Raw genomic sequence first — 18,395 nt, 5'->3', positions numbered from 1 at the left:
AACTTTTCAGACGAAAGAATACAACTTTCCAGACTTATTACACGCTCTAAATTCAACCAATGCTTTCCAGCATAACATCTTTTTGTGCTAAAATGTGTAGATATTTGCGTGCTTGAGCAAGAATAAGCCAGTAACTGAGTAAGGGGCTAATTTGGGATTGCGTCTGGGAGGAAGGGGGCGAAGGGGAGGGGGGGGGGATTTGTGAACACTGAACAGAGATATGGAGAATGAACGACATTCTTCTTTATTCCCAGGTCATTTTGTGGTGAGCGTGGTAGCCTACAATGGGGCGATGGAGCCTTCAGAGGTGGCATATTCAGACGGCATAATCTACGACACCAGCCCACCCAAACTTCTTAATGTTTCCATCACACACGCCCGCGTCGGGCTGGCAGTCGGCTGCACACAGCAAAACCAACCCTGGCTGGTCAACCAGAATTTGACGCGAGTTAGATTAAACGAAACGAACAACTGCCTAGAGAAATGCTCCGGTATTGGTTCGGCTGTTGACGTTGAGCACTTTCCGATGTCATCCGATCACGTTTTGGAATCCCATGTTTCTTACGAACATTGCCAAAAACTGCCAAAAATGGCCAAAGATTCACACATCGCGCTTCCCTCGGATAACCTGCAGATCACGTGGGTAGGTTACGACGCCGAGAGCGAAATGGAAGAGTATTACGTCGGTATCGGCTCTGATCTCACGACATCTTCAGCTCCGGATCTTCAAACTTTCACCCCGACCCACGGCCACAACTTTTACCACGCGCGTCATCTTGGACTTGGTCAAGGTGACCTGTTCTACGTCTTTCTGCAGGCTGTCAGCAAAGCGGGACTGCGCGCGCAGCGTGTGCTTGGTCCCATAATCATTGACGTCACTCCGCCTGACGCCACAGAACCTCTGACGACTGCCGTCGAGATGGACGAGGAAGGGGGACGTTTGGTTTTAACATGGGAAAATGACACGTTTGTCGACTTTGAACAGCCTGAGGGTGTTGAGTTGCAGATCACTTTTCGTGTTGGTAGGTATACAAAAACAAAACAAAACCAAAACAAGAGGCGAAGCCTTCAAGGCTCCCGTAAGAAATCAACAAACAGTAACACAAACTCACTCACTCCGTAACACATACACACACACACACACACACACACACACACACACACACACACACACACACACACACACACACACACACACACACACACACGCACACACACACACACAGAGTTAAAACTAACGCATCATATGAACTCCATGTATAATTTTCAAAAGAAGGCAAACATAAAATGACTGTGTATTTGTTATTGATGCAGTTGTCCCTGAAGGAGATATTGTACAATACACACACACACACACACACACACACACACACACACACGCACGCACGCACGCACGCACGCACGCACGCACACACACACACACACACACACACACACACACACACACACACACACAAACATACCGTGACAAAACCGCACAAGCACGCACGTACACACAGACACACAATCATTTAAACTGCATTAGCATAATTGTTGCTTGCCCGTCGTAAATCAGCAGTATAGAGGGCACTGTGTTCATTTGCAAATCTACCATCAGCTTATCTGTCTTTTGCACTGCAGACACTAAGCAATAGGTACCTGCCATGTGGCCACCTTTTCCACTGCTGTCCTCAGTCCTATACTTTTCATCAAGACTTGTCACCATGCCGAGTGGATCTAAATTCGGAAGTCTTCATGTGGCTGAGGCATATCTGACATAGCGTCGATCTTGTTGTAGGTTAACCTCCTTTCTGAAACAAATGGCAAAATGCGATTAGTTATGATGACTACAACCTACACAAATATAAACAGTGTTTTTAAACAGAATAGTCAAGTTATACAAGCCACTTTACCTTTGCAGCATACCTACAATATGCGAAACATGTCAACTGACCGCAGCAGCCTGGTTCTTAAAATAATTCTGACGGTCAACACAGCCAACACACTATTCACAGTCCATTTTAAGGAGCAACGGAGGTACTCTCTGAGGGTCATGTTTAAATGATAACGATCCACTCAGGAGGAAAAAAACAAGAGAGGAAAAAAGAAACCACATCAACCGCAGAAAAATACAGAATCACATGTACCATTATTTACAAACAAATGCCACTGTGCCCACAGCAAGCTTTCTTTGGACGACTGTCGTTGTCTCAAAACTCGCATTCTACCTTCTGTCCGAAAGAATCTAATCTTACGTTGTACTGCCTTGAAAGAAAATGCCAACAAAGACAAGAAAGCTGTTGCAAGGTAAGCTTACCAAACGTTACATAGCGAATCATGATAGTGCGTAAACAGCAAACAGTACAATCAAAGAGAGGATCGAGTCTGGAATGAAACGCGATACAGATCTAGCATTCAAAAACTGTCTTTCAAGTTCAAGGAAGTTGTTGCAAGGTAAGACTTACTAAATTGTACAGACAAAACCATGACAGTGCATGTTTTGAATCTGAGGAAAAAATCGTGATCATTTTGACTTTGAGAACAGATTCATTCTGTTTCCTTATATCTGCATGTTCAAGTAAATGGTGGACAGTTTTTTTCGGGCAGAGTAAACTTAACTTGAGACTCTACTGCAAGTCTTGAAATTCACATAAATCGAACCACGAACAAAGACATCCAAACATTACAGGCACTTTAGATCAACTCATTTCACTAGAGGTGACTGCCTAGCACTGTGTTTGACATCCGTGTCTGCTGAAATAAAAAGAAATTAAAACAAAACGGATTAACAGTAGGTGACACGTTATCAGAGTGGGATACACTAGATCTGTCTCTGTACTTACGGCTGCCAGATCGACACTGCGCTTTCGACAGCTCTTCCTCGCGTGGACATTGGAAAAACGCTGTGCAGATCAAATTGTAGGAAATCTCCCTTTGGTATCTTCTTTATTTACTTTTCTGGAGCTTAGAAACCGAACAACATGAAATCGTCTTCCCCGAATCGGCGAATGCAGAGGTGAGAACTGGAGAAGTGAATCTATGTATACCACAATCCTTCGCGCGACCCCTGACCTGGTCTTGACACCTGACCTGGTCTACATACCACACACGACACAAACCAGTCAACTGCTTGTACCCCTTCAAAACCCCCCACCACCCGTTTTCTTTGGATACACACTTTAACTACACACATGCCGACAAAATGTTGATCATTACTTCAATAGTTTGAAGATGATGCTTGAAAAATAACCAGGTGAAATGAGTATTTCGGTGTTTAGTCAAATGTTAAAGTTTCTACCACATACATACATACATACATACGCACGCACGCACGCACGCACGCACGCACGCACGCACGCACAGATAGACAAAGTTTACCATCGCATGGCTACACTTACGTGAGCCAAATACACTCTATTGTTGCCGTATATTGCAATAAAATCTGCGTTGATGTCATAGAGATAGCACCGTTTTTCTTTAAACAAAAACAAAAAAACAAAAATGCAATTATTCGCATAGCACTCATATGATCCAATTTATCCTTCGGGTCAACTAAGTGACGAGTTGAAAAATTCTACAAAACATTTATCCGTTGAATATTTTATTGTGTAAAATGTAAGTGAACATTTTGTTCTTTTAATGCCCAAACTTCAACAACACCAAAAACAAAACAAAAAAGTATTGACGTGTCATTTTTTTTCCTTTCTTATTATCTTTCTCTTAATACTGTTGGGGAAGTTTGCCTTGTTTTGTTTTTCAAGAAAAGAAAAACAATTTGGGGGGTGTATTTGTATTTTTCGCCTGAGATAAAGCGTTATAATGCTTTAACGAACAGAGAAAATGTATTGTAAACGGAAGCTGTTTTCCCAGGTCACAAGGACGGTTTTGTCACAGCCTTTGCGCCACATTCGGACTCTCTCTCAGAGTGCAAGAACCTGAATGCCAGCGGCTGCATCAGCTACCCGCTCAAAAAGCTTTACGTCCACGACAGATACCCGCCTCGGTCCTTCTTCTTTCAACTACACGTCATTAACGCTGTAGGTCACGTAACTACGGTCAACTCGTCGTTTGTCTGCTTGCCCGCCCATTTGCCTCCAAGTTTAAGTGTGGTAAAAGACGTGATCAGACTAAACGAGAAAGACCCACCACAGTCACCTCTACAGCAATCTTCAGCGACGACAAAGAATGATTCTTCAGCAACTCCTCCTTATGCCGTCACTGCCACTCCGAAATCTCCTTCCGCATCCAATTTTCCAACAGGCTACACCACACTAACCTCTGCAAGATCAATGAGCGAAGATGCAGAAGATCGTACTGACAGCGAGTCAATAAGTGTATCAAAGACCACACCAAATCCGCGCTCATCGTCATCGTTTCGGCGTCTGATACGATCAATCGGCAGAGGAAATGTTTCCACGGTCATCAATGGTTCACTGGCGATGGAAGATGACACAACCTTTAGCTTTCATTCCGGGGACGAATATCTCGAGTCTTCAACGACAGATGAAATCAGAACAGATGCGTTTTCCGGCGATGGAGAATCCTTCTCAGGAGATGCTGACTCATCTGGTGAATTCCCGGCGTTTTCAACTCCAACAAAAGAGTCAACGATTCTTGCACCTACATGCAAGCCTCTCTCAGAGAGCGAAGGAGTCTCTTCTGTCCCAGTCTTCGAAGTATCTGATGACGTTGACGCTATCCTTCAGAGACAAGAGATCTGCGTTCAGTGGAGCGAACAGTACAAAGATCACGTGCGCGTAGAAGTGGGGTTAGGAACAGCCCCTGACGTAGATGACATTGTTCAGTTTACATCCGTCAAGAGCCGCGGACCTCCCTGTCTCAACATTGCGTCTGCACCTCTTTACACCAAGCTTTTCTCGGTTGTCAAGGCAACATCCACAGGGGGCACAGCTGTCTTTTCTTCGGACGGTTTCGTCATCGTCCAGAAGGGCGACTCAAGAAATGAAATCCAAGTTTTTAACGGGAATGGCTGCAAGTCTGGAACTATTGTCGGAGAGTATTCAGTTGATGGTGGTGCTGCTTCAGTCAATCTCACACAGATTACAAGAATACCGATTCATGTTGGTGACGTACTTTTCGTCCACGTGTCGCCTTTTCTTCCGAACATCACATTCTCTGGAGCTGAAGTTGAACAAGAAACGCTGCACGGCTACCAGATAGTGACAGAGATACCAGACACCACGATACTTATACCAGAAATGAAGACACCCAAATCAACGCTGAAAATCCTCGGTTGTCAAAAAGACGCTACCCTTTTGCCATTGCCAGAACTTCCCGTACACCTTACATGGGAAATAGCCGGCAAATTTTCAAATGTTGTGAGGCATTTCAAAGTAGAGTTCATAAACGCAGACTGCACGCAAGACTCTCTGCCCAGCAACGAGTTCTTTCGCCATCAATGTCTGCTGCACGAAGAAAATGTCAACCCCATGAGGGATCATCTTGAAGTAAAGGCAGAAGTCTTCAACGAACGTACGTATGTTTCCTCCGTCTCTGCTTGCTTTGATGACGGCTGCCTCCCTCCTGTGTCCTCAAGGCCAGTACTGTTCAGCAGCTCCAAGAGAGCATTCATATTCCATCAGGCAACGATCCTATCTCATGCAGATGCCCAGTTCGTCGTTCATGCTGTCGCAAGCATTGCCCCTTTGACGAGCGGTCTGAAGGACTCCCTGGCTGACAGGACCTGCGTGGCAAGGTGGAGCGTCTCGAGAGACAAGTATGGATCAACTCCGCTGACAGACTGGCTTCTCCACAGTTCTCCCACGTGCGCTGATGTTGAGGTAAGTTAAAAGCTTGGATAATCCTTGAATGGATTTTTTCACCAAATTAATTAGCAATTTCAGGGTTGTTTTCTTCATACCCAGAACAAAAAATTTACCAAATACATGTGATGTGAATGCGTGATATACTGTGTAAAAAATTCCATCTCACACGGCATTAATAGGTAACATGCGCCTTTAGTCGCCTTGTGTGGTGAGATACGTACGCGATATAAATCCTCGTAAATAAATAAATAAATAAATAAATACAATGTTTTTCGTTGCTCAGTTTTACCTATACTGTGTGACAACCAAAACAAGAAAATCGGCAAAAACTTCTCATGCTCACGATACTGTTTCAGATTAAGCGACGCGTCTCCTACAAAGGTACGGGCAGTGGCGGCTTTTACCTGTGTCTCCAACTCGTGTTTCCATGGAAATCCCAGCATCCCTCTTGCCACAAGCTGCATCGTCCACTGAACACAAGCCTTAGCGAGTCGCTGCACATAATTGAAATGTCGCACATCACCTTCCGTGAAAACCACTTCGATCATATCCTTCACAGCAAACAACTTGGGAGCAAGCTTCACGATCTGTATGATCTTGACATTGACTTTGCAAGAAGCGACGTCCTTTTGGCAGCCATTTTGACAGACAGCGCGGAAAGGAGCATCTCGTGGTTTCTAATGACCAATCAGCACGCTCCTCCAGTCGGAAACTGTGCAGCTGACGTCAGCTGTGTAACATCACAAGAAACAGACACAGGCAGTGTTGTTTTCCCTCGAACACAAGCGAAACTTCGGTCTGGTCGTGTTTACTATGTCTGTGTCCTAACCTCATCTAAGCACGGTGAAAAGCAGTCGACCCACGAACTGTGTGGTGATGGTGTTGCTATTGATGACACATCACCAGAAAGAGGTCTTGTTGTCATTGACAACGCCAACAACGGTTACCTTGGTGATGGGAGTCATCTGCTTGTTACGTGGTCAGGATTCTGGGACATTGAGGTGGATGTGCCGAGTTTACCGGATGACATCACCGTAAATTACTCGGTGGCACTTGGTAAGAGAAAAAAATCAACGATATCTATCTTCTGACTTTGTATACTTTGCTTCACGTACCTACCTCATCAGAAGATGTTGACAAGACATTGAGCTGTTTGTCCTGTATCGGTTAGAACTTTAATACACACAAAACTTAATAGTTTGACTGCTTTTGAACAAAGCGTATGGACGATTTCTCAGCGGTGACATTTCTGATCATGTGGTCCTCGATTCACTATTCCCATTTCCAATAACTGGCAGGTAGGGGATTTCATTGTAATATTGTTTTTAAATTCCGCACCTACCTGAAAAGCCAAAATTTGAGCAAAAACACTCTTCGATGAATTTTTTCTTCAGTGTTTGTTTTTTGGGTTTTTTGTTTTTTGACAGAAGTGACGTAAACTTCAGAGAATCATTGTTTAGAAATCTCAAACTGTTCATATTTGTTTACGATTTTTCTTCTAGTGTTTATGAATTTTATAGCACCATTGTTACAAAAAAAAATAGGCAAGTACAGTATAAAGGTAAACCCGAGACTGTAACTTAACTGTATTTTACAGGAAGCTTACCGGGGTCAGAGGACCACGCCCACTTTGTGGAAGTGGGTCAGCGGACAACGTGGCTGTTTGACCAGTTGGATATTGCATCCGGTGTGAGCTGCGTTGCTACAGTTCGAGGTGAATATCTTGATATGTCTTTCTTTTGCGAGTTTTTAAGTGACTTCCTCCGTCTTTAAGATTACTTACGCCTTTCGGTTTCATTACAAGTGCACGCACCTTTCAACTGTTATGATTCGAATTCTTTTTCACCTTCCTTCTCTCTCTCTCTCACTCCCCCTCTCTCTCACTCTCTCTCTCTCTTTCTCTCTCTCTCTCTCTCTCTCTCTCTCTCTCTCTCTTTCTCTCTCTCTTTCTCTCTCTCTCTCTCTCTCTTTCTCTCTCTCTCTCTCTCTCTCTCTCTCTCTATCTGAGTTAACTTTTTTATGTAATGTATGTTAGTACCATTATCTGGTTATACCTCATTTTTTAGCGCAAGATCGAGTGGGTCACGTGACTGAATCATGGTCGGCGGAAGTAATCGTCGACAACACGCCACCTACTGTCGGTTTGGTGGCAGCAGGAACGATCAGTCCGGAGCGGTTTCTTTCGGGTCATGAGTTGGCGGTCTTCTGGGAAGGTGTTGAGGATAAAGAAAGTAGTATCGAATCCATTGAGGTAATTGAGCCGTTCTAATAGATACGTGCATCCTTTTCTGTGTTCCTCCTTTCTTTTTTTCTTTTTTTTCTTGCCTTCTTTATATACATCGAATTGAACTTAAAGATATGCTCTGTAAAGACGTTTAATTGTCGCTTGCCTCCTATCTGTTTCACATGTGTGCAAGTCCTACTTTCTTAACTTGTTGTTCGATTATTTATATTTGGGGAGGGGGGAGGCAGTTAGGTTTATACTTAAGGAGGGTGGGTTTTTGTTATCTGTGCAGAAGTCTTGTAAGTTGTTATCTTTTGTTTTTATTATAGCATTTGTTACACATCTTTTTCTTGTCAACTGCCTTGTTTTCTTGTCAACCTAGACAGATTCTTTTTTTTCTGCGCAGATTTTGGATTTGTTTCGTTTATATCATATTGTTCATTTTTTCAAGATAAAATAACACTGGCACGCCAGTAAACCTGCCCAGTTGCAGGAATCTTTTGAAATAGGAAATGTTTTGTGGTGTGACTGAGGTATGTTTTCTCCTTTTTAACAGCCTCTCTTTGACCTTTACACGTTTTTTGGTTTTTGTGCAGGTGTCTTTGAGTGACGAAGATGGAGGGGAAAGTGTTGCGCCATTCACACATCAATCTGGTAACTCTGCCAGCTTGTCACACACGGCCAACTCATTTGCTGACGGCCATTCTTATGTTGTGCAACTGAGAGTAAGGAAACTTAACTTATTAACTTCTTCATGTATTGGTTTTTGTAGGTCATGTAGCTAATATATCTGAGTGAGGTTAAAGCTTAGTGTATGTTTTCATAAGATTTGCAAAGAATGGGATTTCTTAATGCCTTGCGAACAAATTTAAGGTGATAAAGAGAAACGTGAAACGTTCAAGCAAAAGGACCACTTTTCCTTGTTTTAAATGAGTTCATTTATCTTTTGATCTGAGATGGTTTGATTTTAGTCTGCATTCAGTCTCACACACCACAAATCATGATTCTCACCCCCATACGTGCCCACAATAAAGAAAATATTATTACCATATCATCCACATATGGCAACAATGTTCCTGCTGTGGTAAACTTAAGCAGAACTAGAATTCAAAATAGGATGATTCCACAAAAGACATACTTATTCATAAGCTATAAGGAACTGAATCACATACTGAAATGTGTATTTTTTAATTTAAAACGTGCGTCCAAAATTTCCTGTCGACATGTCGCCAGAAGATGAATTTGAAATCGGTTTTTATGTTTGATGGTAGGCTAAAGTAGAAAAGAGGCGACACAGAAAGTGTTAACAAAAATTAAAAGTAACATTCTCCACAATTTCCTTCTTGCGTAAATTCATGTTCCAGATAACAAACAGAGCCGGATTAACGACATTGAAGACGTCTGATCCATTTGTCGTGGACAATTCTCCTCCCATAGTTGGTGTGATGTGGAATAGTGGTTATAACACCACTTCTCATGTGAGTACCGTAGTTGTAGAGCTGCGTATGACAAAATTATGTAGGAATCCCAGCCAGATCAGATTGCTCCGTCCAGCGTCAAGATTTAAAGACAAAGACGAAACACAATTCACTTTTTGTCTCACTTGACTCGAGGTGCTCAAATCAATCATAGGCATTCTTGTGAGATGCAAAATGCTCATCCCCTGACGAGTTAATTGTATGATGTTAATAGTTAATCTTAAAGATATGTTTACAATAACATATTTTGCAGAGCTCTTCTTTCAAACAGTCCTTTGACTTTGTGCAGGTTTTGTTTTCTTTCTTTTTTAATTTACTGCATTATATTTTCCTTTCAATCAGGGCGCTTTGCAGAGTAACAGTATACTAATTCTGAATGCTAAAATCGCGTCTTTAGTTGAATGTTTAATCGTTGTTTATAAAGCTGCTTTACACCTGCAAAAATCTGCAAAATAAAGTCAGCAAAAGCATCTTAGTCTACACAAGAAGTCGCCAGGCTAATGAGTTTTGGTATGTGTTCAAGTGGAACAATACTCTGACTAGTGTGTGCAGATCTGAATTGGTGTACTTGAAAAAGGATGGTATCCTCAAGCAAACTGACAGACTCAAAAGAGAAGGAATCAGATATCTAAATGCGGGCAAACAAAGAGACAGACAGACAAACAAACATGTACACTAAATATGGGGGTGTAATAATGTCAATGTATTCTGTTCACAGAAACACAACAGCTACAGTGCTGATGTAGGTGTGTACACACTGCAGTGGACCGGGTTTGTGGACCCCCACTCTGGCGTGGCCTACTTCAGGGTCGGCATGGGGTCAAGGCCACAAGAAGATGACGTCATTCCTTTTGTCTATGTTGGTCTTCAAACGTGTGAGTTAAATCACCATTCAACAATTCTGAGATTTTAAGAAACATCTCGCCCTTCGAGTGGACAATCGTCTTTCTGTCCTGATCTTAAGACAACATTCAAAAAAACTAAAATCGCTAATCAACGAAGCATATGCTTTAGTTTCACTCATTGTCTGCCAGGTAGGCTACGGATATATCCGTACCCACTCATAATTATGGCTCTATCTGACCAGGTACGGATATATCCGCTCAGACTGTTAGCTTCAGTCGCTTCCTGTAACGTCCATCTAACGCCTGCATTCCAGCGTGTTTATACACCGTTACTACACAGTCACTACAATTCTGATTGGCCTACTGCAGCACAGCTGGTCTCGGCTAAAAAAAAAATGTGGTCAACATAGATGGGGTAGAAAGTGTTAAGTCTGCAATATTATAACCAAAATAAAATCTTCGGTGTTTAGACTCCTGGATATAAAGAAGAAACACCGAGTTGTTTCCCTAGTTTCCAGTTTTCTGTTTTAAAGCTTAAATCATCATATGTCAAGGTAGTTTGTTCTTAACTTGACCCGCCCTGATATGGCCCTTCGTGGTCGGCTGGGCGTTAAGCAAAAAAAAAAATTTAGAAAAAAAAAATCTTAACTTGACTGCACCAACATTAACGAAAGATGCTTCCTACCACAGATTACACTTTCAAGTATCCATTTGACCAAGGCCGGAAGTACTATGCGACACTGGAAGTTTGCAATCATGCCAGGCTCTGCAGCGTGACGTCTTCGGAGAGTATGACGTTTGATAACTCACCCCCAACCCCTGGTCACGTGACCGTGGGTTTTGATGGCCGTCATAGCAAATTTCTTGGCCATTCGTGAGTAGAATGCGCCTGGAGACCTTTTTTTCTTTCTCGTGTGTCCAAGGTCTGGCAGTCATTTTCTTCTCTGTTCAGTATTAAAACCATTTCTGTTCATTTTGACATAGTTATGCTCCTTCCCTCGTGTCAATCAATCAATCAATAAGAAGCTTATATAGCGCGTATTCCGTGGGTACAGTTCTAAGCGCTTGTCGATGTCGATAGTTTGATGTGGTTAAGATTGCTCTGTGGTGGTCTGTTTAGTATATCGTTGATTCTGTATAATTTAACCCCTCAGTCACAGTTTTCTTCTTTTGCTCTAAGACGGTATGTAGAAGAAGTAGGGTGCAGAAAGTCTCCAGGAGATCAAATACTTTTCAACATTTCTGTTTTCAGTACATCTGTACCCGCGCAGTGGACAGGGTTTTCAGACCCTCAGACAGGGGTAGCAGAGTTCACGTGGTGTGTCGGGGAGTCTGCAGGCCGCTGTGACGTCACCGCGCCCACCCACGCGCTCCAAAGGCGAAGCGTACACAGTTCCGCCATGAAATTGCCCCTGGATACGCCCCTCTACGTCACCGTGAGAGCACGCAACCCTGGTGGATTGGAGACTGTCAGCGTGTCCGACAGTTTCGTGGGTAAGTGGATAGAAAACCGTTCTGTCGGTGCTAGAACTCCGTCGTGTCTAAAGGCATGCAGGTGATAAAAAACGCCCCGCGAACTTTGTCGGTGGGTCTTGCAATTTATATACGAGGGTTTTCGTTAATTTCACAGAGAAAAGAAGAGACGCTTTCTTTCTGTGAATATAATTATGATGAATTAACTTTACATCTTTTAATGGGCTTGATTAGATGATCTATGTGTAGATACAATCTTCGATGCGATGTTGTAGGGCACGTACAACGTATACTAAGAGTTAACATGTTTTATCTACCTAGTTGACCCAACACCACCGGAAGTTGTCAGCAAACCACACTTTCTGTCACCACGTGACGGGACCGCTTCAACCAGCCAATGGGACCGTTCTGTTCTCTGCCTGGCCTGGCGTTTTTCAGACCCCGAGAGTTCAGTCGTGACTCATACTGTCTACATTCGAAGCAACCTCACTGGTCGTTTCGTCACGGATCCAGTTTACCTCGGACCTGATGAGCAGGTGGGCAATTAATGATATATGTTCTTCAAAAATAATTATTCAATAACAATTTCGATACAAGAACATGTTGTTATTGTTAATTGTTTATGTCGCCGGTTGGCGGATATTTGTTATTGTCGTAAACTGAAAAAGGTTTCAAGCTTTGACTTTTTGCTGGGGTTTCCTTTTCTTCGACGTTCGGTAAAATCTCTCTCTCTCTCTCTCTCTCTCTCTCTCTCTCTCTCTCTCTCTCTCTCTCTCTCTCTCTCTCTCTCTCTCTCTCTCTCTCTCTTTCTCTCTCTTTCTCGCTCTCTCTTTCTCGCTCTCTCTTTCTCTCTCTTTCTCTCTCTCTCTCTCTCTTCTCTCTCTCTCTCTTTCTATTTCAAGAAAATAAATTAAACTTCTCAATGCGTCTTATTTTTCCAGTTGTTGATTTTTTTTCTCCAGTTATCAGTAACTTTCACGAAGAAAATGTTGCTTGCTGATGGTGACAGTCACTGGGCGACAGTCTCCGCTTGTAATTCGGCTTCTCTTTGCGTCACCGCCACCTCTGACGTCATCTTGGTGGACTCATCTCCGCCTTTTTCTGGTACAAATCATTTTCTGTCCTTTTTTCTGTTGATTGGTAGGTTACTTTTGTCTTTTTTATTTCATTTCGTTGCAAGCGTGCAAATATGTTGTTTGTGTTGTTGTTTTAAATTTGCTCAGTTTTCACACCATTCAGGTTAAGGTATACTACAAGAGGCCCGCGATCCGGAGGACGTTCACTGGATGTTCTGAGGCCAAAAATATGACCTGGGGCCTTATCTTGTTGATTCAATTGAAAATAGACATTTAGACCGACACTGTTTTACGAACTCATGTGTACATTTTTACGAAGTGGGCGGGTTTTCCTTCTTTGGATGCTGTTTTAAAGGCACAGTACGCCTCCCGTAAACCATATCACAGATACTGTCAGGCTTTTACACACAGTACACACACCCTTCCATTTGAGTGCTCACCAAACTGGAACATCCTAGGTGCCCTACGTAAAGAGCGAGCAATTTTCAAAGAATTAATTTTGCAGATTGTCTGAAAAAAAATCGGACCATGGTGCGTTTTGGCGCTAGACCTAACTTTTAAAATCTAAATAATAAATTGACAGCTTGTTACACAAACATTCTTAAATCATAAAAGAATTCATTTTTCATCAAGACAAGATCAGTACAATTCGAAGGGTCACGCAAGGTCGTGGTTCTCGTAGCAGACGACGGTTTATGCCTATCGCCAGTTCCTCTGAACAGTCAAAAGCCATCGCGAGAGTTCTTGTGAACCACAGCCGTTTGTTTCGTGCATAGTCAGAGGTACATAATAACGTTCTATTGCAGATAAGCTCACAGCGAGTCGCATTCAAATTACTAACTGACGACTGCATTGTGAAAAAAGGAAACTGGATCACACGGGTTCACGATGGCTCAGGGATAAGATAAACCACGCAAAATTAATTCTTTGAAAATTGCTCGCTCTTTACGGAGGCCACCCAGGATGTTCTCAAGTGGTGAGTGTTTAAATGAAAGGGTGTTTGTACTGTGAGTAAAAGCCTGACAGTATCTGTGATGGTTTACGGGGCACTGTGCCTTTAATACAACCAGGGGAACGCAAAATCGAACGGGTGAATTCGTCAAATCATCGTTTGCATGCAGCTATTGAGACCCTTGTTTTCAGATTCGCATATATTCTTTGGTTTTAACGCATGTGCCTCATTTCGGATCTCGTTCAGAGTTGAAGTTTGTTAGCTTGTCTTTGCGATTTCAACTACCTGTCTGGAAGTTTGAAGGTAATGCGCTGACAAAAGTGTATCCAGATTTGGTGAGTCAAGTCTTGATTGATTTGATTAACGAACAAAGAGAAATTGTACACATAAGAGTTGCAGACTTTGACATTACTCGTACAGACTCTATTTCCTACCCCCTCATTTCTTCAATGAAAAAATGGTAGGTGATGTGCTGGTTTTGAAAGATGTGCTGTCGGGTATTTCCAAATGTGCTAATAACCGGACTTAACCCGTAATATTTTTTTGACAGGTACTTTCGAATCTCCTTTGAGTTGGAGCAGAGAGAACTCTACGGCAGAGGATGTCATCACAAGTGTGAAGGTCTCTTGGCGTGACTTTAAAGATCCTGATTCTGCAGTAAACTCCTATCTGTTTATAGCTGGTAGCAGCTACAATGGAGAAGACATGACAAATGGTGAAGTGACAGTTCCCCATGTGGACACTTCAAAAAGCCAGACACACACGCTCATTCTCAACTCAGAACTGACCTCAGGAGACGTCATTTACTTTTCCTTAGCGGCAGTGAATAAAGTTGGCCTGCTTGGACCCATCGTCCGAATGGCGTTTGAGGTGTTGTTCGAAAACGCCGACGGCACATCCGGTTCGCTGCTGTTGATACGTCATTCTTGTGACGTGGCCTACTGCACAAAGGAGTGCACCTGCTCAGCAGCCGGAAAGCTCTGCGATCACATCACATCGCCTTGCAACGAACTCAACGGCTCCCATTCTGACCTTACTAACGTGCAAGTTGTTCCGTATATAGGCAGCTCGTCCGAACAACACCTGTTCACCACGTCCGCCAAATGCCTGGAAGGTCACTGGAGACCGAACAATTCTGAGATTTTTAGAAACATCTCGCGCTTCGAGTGGAGTTTCAGTCTAGAAGACCTGCCTCCAGGGGAAGGGATTTTCGACCCACTGACTGAATCCGTCTGGCATGATGTAGGGCGTCACGTGACTGCGGTCCACTGCATGCCGGGAAGTCGGATGTTGGAGTCAGGCCTCAATTACATTCTGCACGTGCGGATTTGGATTACTGGCGAGGATCACGTGAGCTTCACGTCACAACCTGTCCGCGTCGATCACAGTCCTCCAATCGTCAGACGCGGTAAAACGGTTCTCGATTCTGACGTCACCTGTAAATTTGATGAGGACTACGTCACGACTGAACCAACCATCACGGCGTGTTGGGGTGACGTTTTCTACGACTTGGAAAGTGCGGTCGTATCCTACGAAGTGTGGCTTGGAACCTCGTCATTCGGTAAGGCAGTTCTTTTCTCTTTTGTTTAATTGGTTTTTTTTTTAAATCTCAGCACATTTTACTCGGCATGACATTTTTGTAAGCCAGGTTGGCCAAGGTTAAATACAGGTACTGTATGTTTCTTTGTTTGTTTGTTTGTTATCTGGTTTGTTCGAACCCATCTATCCTTGAAATTGTGGCTTGTGTTAATCGCACGTCTCTCACGTTCCAGCTTCCAATCACAAGAAGTTGACAGACGTCGGGCTCAACACGACCTGGACATTCACTACCACTTCCCTGGAAACAGGCACGAGCTATTACGTCACGGTGCGTGCTAGGAACGAGGCTGGCTTGCAGACGACAGCTGTGTCAGACGGGTTCCTCATTAATGTCACTCCCCCGGTTCCGGGCGTTGCTTTTCCCGCCGGTCGCTACAGAAACCGACATGCGCAGTCCTCTACTTCCAGTCTTACCGTTTCCTGGTACGGGTTTGAGGACATGGAGTCGGGAGTTGCGTCATACTACGTTGCGTTGCATGATGAGGATGACGTAAAAACACCCATTGTGCCGTTTACTCACGCTGGCATTGACACCGAGTTTACAAAGGCGGGCCTGACACTGGAGCATAACCACAGGTGGAAACTTGATTCTCCCTTGTTCTCATCATTCTCTTTTTCATTTTATATTATTCTCTTTATATTTAGTCAAGTTTTGACTAAATATTTTAACATCGAGGGGGAATCGAAACGAGGGTCGTGGTGTATGTGCGTGTGTCTGTGTGTGTGTGTGTCTGTGTGTGTGTGTGTGTGTAAAGCGATTCAGACTAAACTACTGGACCGATCTTTATGAAATTTGACATGAGAGTTCCTGGGTATGAAATCCCCGAACGTTTTTTTCATTTTTTTTGATAAATGTCTTTGATGACGTCATATCCGGCTTTTCGTGAAAGTTGAGGCGGCACTGTCACGCCCTCATTTTTCAACCAAATTGGTTGAAATTTTGGTCAAGTACTCTTCGACGAAGCCCGGGGTTCGGTATTGCATTTCAGCTTGGTGGCTTAAAAATTAATTAATGACTTTGGTCATTAAAAATCTGAAAATTGTAAAAAAAATAAAAATTTCTAAAACGATCCAAATTTACGTTTATCTTATTCTCCATCATTTGCTGATTCCAAAAACATATAAATATGTTATATTCGGATTAAAAACAAGCTCTGAAAATTAAATATATAACAATTATTATCAAATTTTTTTTTCCAAATCAATTTAAAAACACTTTCATCTTATTCCTTGTCGGTTCCTGATTCCAAAAATATATAGATATGATATGTTTGGATTAAAAACACGCTCAGAAAGTTAAAACGAAGAGAGGTACAGAAAAGCGTGCTATGCAGTATAGCGTAACCACTACCCCGCTCTTCTTGTCAATTTCACTGCCTATGCCGTGAGCGGTGGACCACGAGTATACGGTCTTGCTGCGTTGCATTGCGTTCAGTTTCATTCTGTGAGTTCGACAGCTACTTGACTAAATATTGTATTTTCGCCTTACGCGACTTGTTTATTTTCTTATCTGACCTTCATATCTTCTGTTGCTTGATTTTATTGTTTGTTTCCTTTCTTTGGCCTCAACATTTCTAAAAATAAATGTCGTTTTTTAAATAAGCTTTAGGGTTTCTGACCGTCCTTGTATATGGTATCACGTTGGTCACAGCGTTACTTGCTTATCGCCTCAGTTGCGGTGGTGGTGGTGGTGGTGGTGATGATTGTGGTGTTCTTGTCTATTCAAGTTTATTACGGTTTTCAGTTACGTGGTTTCGGTGAAGGCCAGAGATGCTGCGGGCCTCGAGAGCAAGGCAGTCGTCTCGCCTGCCATCTTGGTCGACGTCACACCACCAGAGGGAGTCACTTGTCTTCTATTCGCGTTGGAAAGGGAATCAAATCTGACCTTCACCTGGACTTCGGCTTTTCTGCACGACATGTACACGGCTGAGCTGTCTCTTCATCTGGCGGACACGAACATAATGCTCAATGTTGAAGTAGGTGCCTCCGGATTAGAGTACGGTGCTAAAGGATACGTTGAGCTCGAAGATCTGAAGATGCCTTTCTTTTTTCGTTACGCCCAGTCCGGAAACGCTACGGCTCAACACAGTTTTCTAGCCGGTGAGCGCCAAGGCAACACGACTCTGAACGTCGTCGTTGAAGCTCCAGCAGGAGCAGAAATCCACGCCTCACTCTACGTCTGTTCCGACATTGGTACTTCCCCGAAAGAGGCAATCATCATTCACCAGCTGTCACAGTATTCCGTTTCTATGTGCGCGCGGATCGTTGACCGTGAATCTGGTATCCAGTCTATAATGATGGGCATAGGAAAAACTGCAGGAGGTCTTCAAATTCAACCTTGGACGCCTGTGGGTCACTCAGGCCACATGCATATGGAAGTACACGTACAGCATGGGACACCACTTTATGCCACAGCGTTGGTCAAGAACCATGCGGGTCAGAGGTCAAGGTTTGTGTCTCAACCAATCAGCTTCGACAGAACTGCGCCAGAAGTAGGGCAAGTGACCGTCAGTGTGTTCTACAGAGATGAAAAGAACACTGACACAGAAGTGGAAGTGGAAGTGGAAGCGCACTGGGCTGCGGTCGACGAGGAGAGCGGTGTGGTTTCTTGCCTGTGCGATCTGGGTACGTTTTCAAGTTATTCTTATTCATTATCCAAGTGGGGTGTCATCTTTCGTGACTGTTCGTTGCACGTGGCAATTTATCACATGCAGCACGTGCTGGAGCATCCCATGTGTAATCAAAAGGCTGTATTTGTTTTGAAGTTGCTGTTGGTGCAGTTTATTGTAGATAAAATACTCTCTCATCACTGCCACCATACTAACGAACAAAAGGAAGAAGAAGACTGCCACCATACAGCATAAAAAGCCATTATCATGCATGCCTATTTGGTACCGATCCATTGATATGACCTGCCGTTGCCGCTGTTAAAAGAGCAAAATCGTCCCCGTATTCGTCATTTCATCCATTGCACATCAGTGTT

General features: G+C 43.3%; 1 protein-coding gene across 1 annotated transcript in view; it reads left to right on the top strand.

Moving 5' to 3' along the window:
- The window catches only part of LOC138979051 (uncharacterized), a 50,755-nt gene that overhangs the window by 26,661 nt on the left and 5,699 nt on the right, over positions 1-18,395 (top strand). The window contains exons 13-27 of the mRNA XM_070351861.1: positions 255-1,097; positions 3,850-5,780; positions 6,122-6,821; positions 7,363-7,479; positions 7,832-8,016; positions 8,586-8,714; positions 9,354-9,467; positions 10,186-10,342; positions 11,003-11,186; positions 11,565-11,806; positions 12,107-12,321; positions 12,748-12,889; positions 14,364-15,374; positions 15,586-15,988; positions 17,157-18,037. Coding sequence (XP_070207962.1) covers positions 255-1,097; positions 3,850-5,780; positions 6,122-6,821; positions 7,363-7,479; positions 7,832-8,016; positions 8,586-8,714; positions 9,354-9,467; positions 10,186-10,342; positions 11,003-11,186; positions 11,565-11,806; positions 12,107-12,321; positions 12,748-12,889; positions 14,364-15,374; positions 15,586-15,988; positions 17,157-18,037 — 7,254 coding nt within the window. The remainder of the gene's footprint in view (positions 1-254; positions 1,098-3,849; positions 5,781-6,121; positions 6,822-7,362; positions 7,480-7,831; positions 8,017-8,585; positions 8,715-9,353; positions 9,468-10,185; positions 10,343-11,002; positions 11,187-11,564; positions 11,807-12,106; positions 12,322-12,747; positions 12,890-14,363; positions 15,375-15,585; positions 15,989-17,156; positions 18,038-18,395) is intronic.

The sequence above is a fragment of the Littorina saxatilis genome, linkage group LG10 (genome assembly GCF_037325665.1).
Source record: "Littorina saxatilis isolate snail1 linkage group LG10, US_GU_Lsax_2.0, whole genome shotgun sequence".
In the NCBI taxonomy this organism is placed as follows: Eukaryota; Metazoa; Mollusca; class Gastropoda; order Littorinimorpha; family Littorinidae; genus Littorina; species Littorina saxatilis.
The sequence above is the reverse complement of the archived record's forward strand: the minus strand, read 5'-3'. Positions and strand labels throughout refer to the sequence as shown.